Source organism: Clytia hemisphaerica, unplaced genomic scaffold, assembly GCF_902728285.1.
Source record: "Clytia hemisphaerica strain Z4C2 unplaced genomic scaffold, Clytia hemisphaerica genome assembly, whole genome shotgun sequence".
Taxonomy (NCBI): Eukaryota; Metazoa; Cnidaria; class Hydrozoa; order Leptothecata; family Clytiidae; genus Clytia; species Clytia hemisphaerica.
Window position 1 is genome coordinate 1 of NW_027103295.1, and position 9,294 is coordinate 9,294.

The following is a 9,294-nucleotide window of genomic DNA, read 5'->3' on the forward strand; positions in this document are numbered from 1 at the left end:
CTTCTCCCTTTCCCTTAGACAAATTAAATACTACTAGTCATAGCTTTCACGAATTACCACTCGCCTTTACAGATTACAGCTAAGACTATAAAGCTGTTAATAATAAGACTTATTAATGCTTTATAAATTAAGTATTAAAAAGCCTTATTAAGGGAAAGTTTGGAAACAAGCAATAATTAGATTGATTTTCTTTTCAAAAGCATTTTCTTTGAGATATCAAAGAGGAACGCATCAAATGTATTTTTTTCTAAAAAAGTGGATTACTTTTTCTTTCAATGAATAAATTTTGAATGTTAAAATACTAATTAGCAAAAGTGTCTGGGTTGAGCCAATTACAAACCAAAACACTCAAAAGACTGGCAACTTTATTTGAGCCAATTTGAAATTTAAATGACCAAATACCACCCAAAGAGCATAGAGAATGCCATGGACCAGAAATAAAGAATACATCACTCAATAGACATATAGATTCCTTTATTTTAATCAACCTGAAATATGATGACTCAGAGTAAAGTCAATAGCATTTTGTGCAGGAACCAGAAATTAACAGCGGTAATAATGTGTTCAGAAGTTTGTCCAACGGCATGACAATGGATAATATGATCAACATTTAAGATGTAATCTCTCAGTTGGAGCAGCGATATTATGTGTAGAAAGATAAAAAATGATACAACGTAACATGGCCAGTGGCGTTCCCAGGGGTGTCGGAAAAATTTGTGTTATTATTTTTTAATGTTATGAATAGATGGTTACTTTGTCATAAAATTCTGTTCTCCAACACAAATTTTCCGACATCCCTGAGAACGCTACTGCATGTTATTAGTAACAATGACGAGGCAAAATTGCCACGTAGGAGCCAGGAATCGACAGGAAATAAAGTATTCAGTTTTGTCTAACGGATGACGCAACGTAACGTGGCAATAGTAGAAGTAACAAGGCAACATTGTGCTGTCAACTTAAGTGTATGCTCATCCACAATCCATTTGTTGTTCTTTCAAGTTTGACACAGTTTAATTAAGTTGGACAAAGTTCGATCAAAAATACCGATCGATTGGTTCGATTAATTACGTCTGGTGTCAACGAAGAGCTTTAGGTTAAACATAAAATATCAAAATGAAAACCTAAAGCACTCTTACTTAATGAAAGAATAGAATATTTATATTTACTGTAGGATTGTTAAAGTATGTTGAGAGTATAAGAGTATACTAAATAGAGATTCTCAAATAATGTTTGAGTCAGTTGTATACGGAACAATATTGTCCATATTCATTCATTGTTCTATTAAATTTATTTAATTATTGTTCACTATTGCTCTGTGGTAAGCATAAAATTAAACATCCATTCATTGTAATCAACTTAGAATATGGAAGTAATAAATACATATATAATCACAATAAAATAATTCCCTGTACTTTCAACTAGCTTGAGGTGCTTACTCATTTGGCAGTTTGAACGTCCTCGACAAGAGAAAGATTGTATAATTAAAATGTCATCTTCTTCACTGGTTTATATATAAATTTTTATTAAAAGTGATGCAATTTGACTGCTAAAACCTTGATAATTACAGATTGGAGAACCAAACCAAGAGCTTTTGAAACACCCAATATGTCTGCGCGACCAAAACGAAAAACGTGATCAATCATAGAGCTCGCTACAATCATCAATTTTTGCTTCAAAAAGGGCCAATCAGATTACGAGTATTCAAACATGGTGGCGTTTAGGGCAATTCGATTTGTTCTGGAAATCTCAATAGTCCTATCAAATCACGCAATTTTACAAGAAAAATAGAATCTGTTCTTTCTTCATCCAAGAAACGTCCACTACGCACGCCTTAAGAGAACAGCATTATTGTTAGTCAATAAAACCTATCCAGAAAGCATACTTTACGGAACATTATATTTAACCGGAACATATTAAGCCAACAAGCACAAACAAACACGCAAAGATTTGAGATTCCTGCCCCATATCATGCGTGAAACTTAGACTAGAGTCTACTTCTGGTTGAACTTTGCTTTTTGATCATTTTTTTATGAGGCTGATTCCAGTGAAGTAGACTAGGAGCATTTGACGAGGTTGCCATTTTGGAGAAAAAAAATATTTGAAATCCAAATAACAAAAAATCTACTCGAAGTTGAAAAATATGATTAAGAATGAGAAAAAAAACATTAAAACACAGATTTCAAATCCCTTGTTTTCAAATAAAAATATTGCTTCATCCTATTTCTACCTTTCTAAAAACATCTAAAACCTGGCGGGCTGTTTTACAGTCCGCCTTAGCAAAAGCAAATTACCATATACTACCGGGCCATTTATCAGCGCCATCCATTTGTTCTTCCCGGGTTTGGGATTATTTCAAAAATCTTCTTTTATAAGCACAAGCTTTATAAGAGCATAAGACTTTGATGGTCAAAATGTTTAAAACAAGTTAAAATTCTAACCAGTAGCATGTTGGGAAGACTAAAATTCGGACAAACTATGGAGGCAATTTTAGAAGATTTATATTACTGCTACTATGGATCTAATCTCAGAGTTTTTTTGCCTTCTCCTTTTCTCCCTTCTCTGTTTTCGAATGAAAGAATTACAAATCTTATGAGGGTACTTTCCTGAAGTGGATTTTGATTTCTATGAGCTCTCTTCCGTTGATGAGAAATAACTAAAGGACCTAACTTATCGTGTAGATGGAACCTAATATATCCTACTTGAAAGTATATCCAGTTAAGTGATGTTTTCGAAACACCCCAAATAAAGCAAGGGCGGGAAGTGGTGGGCAGTTATTTCTCATCACCGGAGGAGAGCTCATGGAAATCAAAATCCACTTCAGGTAAGTACCCTCGTAAGATTTTGTAATTTTATTTCACTCTCCTCCATTGATGTAATAACTGAAGACTTGAATGACGAAAACAGCACTTCTCTGGCTACACTTATAACGTGTGTATTCAGCTATATCAGTTTTGTAAACGAAGATTTTTGGGCAAAAACTAGATGCGTATTATATCGTTGAATATGCATGTCCTTTTGTTTCAAATAAAAAACCAAATGGTGGATTATATTATCCCCTAAGTTATGTATAAATACTCAAATTCACCTAAACTAATTACAGCTTTTTTTTGCTTTTTTTTTATAGAAGTTTTTCAAATTATTTTCTTGATATAAGCAGTCCTTTTGTGAGAAGTTTTCCTGAATTTCTTTTTCGTAGTATTTAGCAAATGTAGACTTGTTCAAGTCATAGAGGTATAAAGAAAAACAGGAGTTGAATGTGTCGGTAATTGGTCGTTAAAGTCTTTTGATTTCTTTTATAAAATGTATCAAAAGAAATTCTAAGCTCGCCCGATGAAATAAGACTTTTTAGTAGAACTCAAGTTTGCTATGAACATTCTAATAATCAGTATTGAAGATTCTCGCCTTTTAATATACGAAAATTAGATAAAAATTCGTCCACGAAGCAAGTTTATGAATTCCATTTCGCTATCCGTTCAATTTTGTTTGAAAAGATATTTTCTCAAGCCAGAAAATGAAAAGTTCTTTATAAGCACACACGATTTCAGACTCAATCTGTAGACATAAAGTCGCTGGAGAATTTTGGAGGAAAGTATCAAGCAATAGAGTTCACCTTAAGGAAAACATTGATCGAAAAATCTTATCATTTGATGAAGGATTGCCAAGTTTACAGGCCTTTTTTTAGTCCCAAATATTTTCTTACACTGATGTCAGAAACAATGAATCTCGTCTCATCTAATTTCTAACGCTTAAATGAGCCAATAGGATTTCACCTATGGATAAAAGAGCTCATTAAAAATGCACGATATATGAGATTATGAGCATGCATACATCGTAACTTTTTTAATCGTAGGGCGAGCTTGGTTACAATAGCATACTTCTCCTGTTTCTTTTATACCTCCATGTTCAAGTGAACTGTTATCAGACAGAATAATATCTCACTTTGGCTACTTCATCATCTATTCAGACAGATTCCCTTTGTTAAAAGTGATTATTGGTCGTAAAAACAGTTTCTCAAAATCTGATGCGTGAATAGAAATCTCTTTATAAGGGTATGTTTGCACGGTATTTTTTCTCAGTTACGAAATTTTTAGTTTTGGAAAACGATTGATATTTACAAATCTATTTTAGCTTACAATCTGGAATTTTAGGAGATGAAATTTAGTGATTCCATCGATTTTAACTCCTAAGATTAAAAAATCAATTTTAGTCCATATGGAAAGAATAACTAATTTAGGTGAAAACTTGACACCCAAATTTCTTTTCTTAGAAGTGCGTTTTCAAATGGTGAATCTATAAATGAGCTGATTTCAAATATAATTCTTATTTGCATTGAGGGGACCGAAGTGCCCGAAATTCCAGTTGAAAATAATCAAATTATGTGCATAATTTTTTGAGAATTCAAAAGAATCCAATCAAGCATGAGATAATATGTAATTAAAATACGATAAGAACAAAGAAATGGCATTATCATTGCACACGTGCAATTGGATTCCCATTGCAACTAAGGGATCCTTTACAGACACGCTTCATTTTGAGGAAAAAAGCATGAATTCATTCTATCTGATAATAATTCTATGCTTGTTCGACCATGAAGCTGATTCTATGATTGTTGTTAGTGACACTATCCACGAGCTTTTGCTGCTGATGTGGATGCCGACCTGATACTGTGTGCCTGAAACTGTCCAGTGTCTATACCAGCCTTTTCTAACGTGTCCTTTATCCATCTCGCTTATCATGTTGTGTGTTCCTCATTGCATTTGTCCAGTCTAAACTCCAAATATTCGCGTTCACTGTTGCTACTGGAAAAAGTCGGGTATTACTTGTAAATGATCTTAAAGTTAGCGGTTTTTGAGTGCATCTAGGTCTGGAGTGTTTTAATACATCTTCGGTTACAAACGTACATTCATTTTTTGTTATATATTTTGTTTACTTTATGTCCTAACAAAAGCATAAACAAAGAAGATATTTTCATATTTATGTCCATTGGTGTTTCTATTTTCATATCATTCAAGTATTTCAGAAGTATATCGGTGTCCCATATAACATGATGTTATTTAGCAACCGGTGGTCGTAAGTTGTATGTTCCTCTTTTAAACAGGGCTATCCTTTTATCTCCTTCTAGCGTTGTCACCTTTGATATTCAGTCTTACTGGGACTGAAATTTGATTTTCTGATTTTTCCCGACCCTTAGCGGGATTTTGGAAGTCCAAAAAAGGTACCCTTAAGGGCGGCACATACCGTACCCTCCATTTGCCTAAGTACCCCCCCCCCCCGGGTCAAATTCACAGGTGAGGAACTCAAGTCCCTATAGATGTTTGCAATGAATCTTTATTCCTTTTACTACAAAAGTCGTCGAATCTCTTGATGGCAGCTGCATATTTCGTTTGAGTTTTATTTCTCCATGCTGCTGATAAATTTTCTTGTGTTTTTCTCGAAATTCCTGTTGTTCCACGAAGCTTTTTCGAACAGTATACTGCTATTTACCTCATTTTGTTTTCGTAATGGGTGAAGCTTCTTCTGGCCACATCATGCTGAATAGAGGAAAGATATAATAATAATAATAATCATACCATGATATTGACATTGCATTTATATGCTCAGAGTATGGATCTAGTTTCCATGATACATATCTGTCTAATAGACCTTTTCATAAATTACGTCACGAACATCACTTGCCTCGTTTTGAAATTATTGCCATCGTGATTAAATCCCAGCAGATTTTATTTTAAAACTACTTTCTATTCATAAAAAATCATTTTTTTTCTCAAGGGACATAATAACCATGGTAATTGTTTGAATACGAGGCAAGTGATGGTCGTGACGTAATTTATGAAAAGGCCTATTGCTTATTCATATACTTGTAGCAAATAAATCAATGTCAGGTACCTCAAATTTCTCACAAAGGAGGTCAAAAATCTTTTGGTCAAGCAATCATTCTGCAGAATCAATAAATTGTCTTGATGCTTTGTCTGCAATGACATTGTGGGTGCCTGGAATATGAGCAGCATATATATGAACCTTGTTGATGATACAAAATTGCCATATGTCCTGGCTAATTTTGTTGCATACTCGAGATTTGCATCCACCTTTGTTATTGATGTAGGCAATAGCTGTTGAATTATCAGACATAACCCTTACGTGATTCTTGTCTATTATTTCCCTACGAAACAAGAGTACAGCTAAGTATACTGTTTTTAATTCTTTTACGTTTATATGCATTTCTTTTCTTCTTCATTCCAGCGACTATTGACGGTATCTTTGTCATTACTAATACCCCACCCGTCATTACTAGCATCAGTATATATAGTGTAATCTACTTCTGGTGTGGGGCTCAGGGACTTGTAGGCTGTAGTAATGTTGTCCCTCCACCATTCGATGTCTTTCCTACTCTCCTCTGATATTTGGCATATAGCTTCAAAATTGCCTTTTCCAGATTCCGAAAATATAGTCTACCATGCTCCACAACCCTCAAATGAAGCAGCTATATTACCGAGTATTTTAAGTCTAATAGAAATATGAGTTCTATCGAGTAGTTTATTGCAATAATCCTTTATGTTTTGTTTCTTTTCAGTTGTCAAGGACACAGTCAAACTGACTGTGTCAATTTCAAAACCTAGGAATACAATTGTCCGTGTAGGTGTGAGAATAGATTTATCGTAATGCACGTAAAAGCCTAAACTTTCTAATAACAGCCTAGTTGCCTCAATACTTTCAAGGCATTCTTCATAACTATCTCCTTTAAGTAGGCTATGATCAACATATATGACAGAGGAATGACCCCTTTCCTTCAGATGGGCGAATACTGGCTTAAGGATCTTTGTAAAAACTCTCATGGCGTCGTCAACATATCCGTTAGGTATAACCTCAAATCGATAAGCTTTGCCTTTAAATGAAAACTTTAACAATTTCTTGTGCACGTGTTTGTAAAAAATAGGTACAGAATAAAAGGCGTCACGAATGTCTAGTGATGCTAAGTAACATCCAGTTGTAATCATGTTAGTAACCTGTTTCATTTATTCCATTCTGAGGTGATGTCACAGGTAGTGTTAAGTTGTTTTAGATTAAGTATAGTTCTAAAATTCCCATCTTTCTTAGGCCTTACACATAAGAGGTCGAAAATAAATAATTTTTCTTCAAATGTTGATTCAGTAATCACACCCTTTTCAAGGAGTTTCTGATTTTCCTGATTAAAATCATTATTAAATGGTCTTATAACTGTATCTTATACGCGAATTCAGTAATTTAATGTGGCACGGCGAGTAAATTACTCAGTACCTTAAGGAATGAAAATATCGCGGTTCTGAGTGTCTACCACTTAATTAAATACCACGAAACGAACATTTTGGCGTGTTAAAATTTGAGTTTTTAAACCAAATTAGCCTATAATTTGGTCCTTAAAAGCCTCCACCGGGGATAATTTTGCGTGTCCGGTGGGCCAGCTGATGCTTTTCCGGGGGTCACTTTGTCCGGGGGTCACTTTGTCCGGGGGTAAATCATTGAAAATTGTTATTTTCCTCCACCCCCAAATACAATTTTAGGAAAATTTTATTACGAATGAGGGTATTTGAAATTTAACATTTTTCTTTTTCTTTTTCTTTTTAGCCACGAAAAAAGAATTGGACGATTTTGAAAAAAAATGGGAGAAACAGACCAGCAAAGGTATATATTCAAAAAATAGTGTTTAAATGTTCTTGTGATGGTGGATGGACTTGATATAACAAATCTGATTTGAATTTACTTCCACTCAAACTTCTTTGCGTTGGACGAGACAATCGGAGTCCATTTTAATCTTCACTTGCGTTGATGTGCCTGAAAAAGCAATATAAATTCCGTCACCTAACTTCAGAATTTTTTGTTTGCAGCAAACAACTTTCCAACAGAAAATTTTTTCAAGTTATAAAAATTTTCAGATTTTTTCAGAAAAGTCATCCAAAAGTATTACAAAAATCAGCAAAAATAGCTAAAATTTGCAAATTTTAGCAGTTTTAACTACCCAGGTAGTAAAATTTTTTATATTGACAAAAACTCTCGAGAATTTTTTGTTTGCAGCAAACAACTTTCCAACAGAATATTTTTTCAAGTTATAAAAATTTTCAGATTTTTTCAGAAAATTCATCCAAAAAATTAAAAGAATTACAAAAATAGCTAAAATTTGCAAATTTTACCAGTTTTAACTACCCTGGGTAGTAAATTTTTTTTCTCAATTTTTCGTCACACCACCACCGTAGTAAACGTCATTATGTCTGAGATTTTACTACCGACCCCCCCCCTGCTTACGGCTTACACGTTTTTTATACGATTTTTTTTGATTTTCTCTGGTATTGAGCACTTTACGTATCAAATTGTTCACCAAACAATTAATTGACACATTTTTTATAAGCATACAGAATGAAGCTTTTAAGCATACCGAGCCTCCGTTTACAAACTCCTTAAAATTTACCCTATGCTTATAAAAACATGTAGCAAGAATTATAAATTTTCTTTTTAGACTCAACAAAAGCGTAAAACGTATGTCGAGGAAACAAAGTCAAAGAGCGGAAAACCACCAGCAAGCCCGAAACCAATATCTGAAAAACCACCAACAACCTTGAAAGCGACATCTGAAAAACCACCAACAACCTTGAAAGTGACATCTGAAAAACCACCAACAACCTTGAAAACGACAACCGAAAAACCACCAACAAGCCAAAAACCGACAACCGAAAAATCATCAACAATCTCAAAGTCAAAAACCCAAGCAAAATCTTCTCAGCCTCGGAAATCAGCTAAAAAGTCAAAAACCACAAGCACAGAAAACACCAACACTGCTGGAAAGCTCAAGAAAGCAAAATCTGCCAGGTCGAAAGATTCCCAAAAAGATAGCAGTGGACCAGAACCGGTAAACCTACTTACTATTAAATCCATTACCAAAATGTTGATTCATTGAACATAGACATTTTCTCGTGGATTAACCTGAAATGATTAAAACAACAAATAATTAATACAAAATGTAATCTCACTAAAAATTACCAGGGAAACAGCTCAAAGGAAAAAACAAGAATTACCTTTTTCTAAAGACCAAGAAATATTTAAATTTTGGCAGAAATTTGATTTGGCAGGTGACTACATTAGTTAAATTTGGCTGAGTCCCACAAAAGTTTGATTTGGGGGTGAGCTATGAATTTAAAGGACACTTTAATTGAGGCGATATGAGCCTATCAGTAGGGGGAAATTTGTTCGTTTTTTTAGGTCGCTCGATTTTTTTAGTCAAAGAACTTGTTATACATTTTTGGAAAGCTAAGGGGTAGGGGAATC

The 9,294-nt window shown here is 34.1% G+C and overlaps 1 protein-coding gene across 1 annotated transcript; it reads right to left on the minus strand.

Moving 5' to 3' along the window:
• Nucleotides 1-6,449: 6,449 nt before the first annotated feature.
• LOC136810720 (uncharacterized) lies at nt 6,450-6,995 on the minus strand. Its single transcript, XM_067067324.1, has one exon. The coding sequence runs from the start codon at nt 6,993-6,995 to the stop codon at nt 6,450-6,452; it is 546 nt and encodes a 181-aa protein (XP_066923425.1).
• Between the last annotated feature and the right edge of the window lie 2,299 nt (nt 6,996-9,294).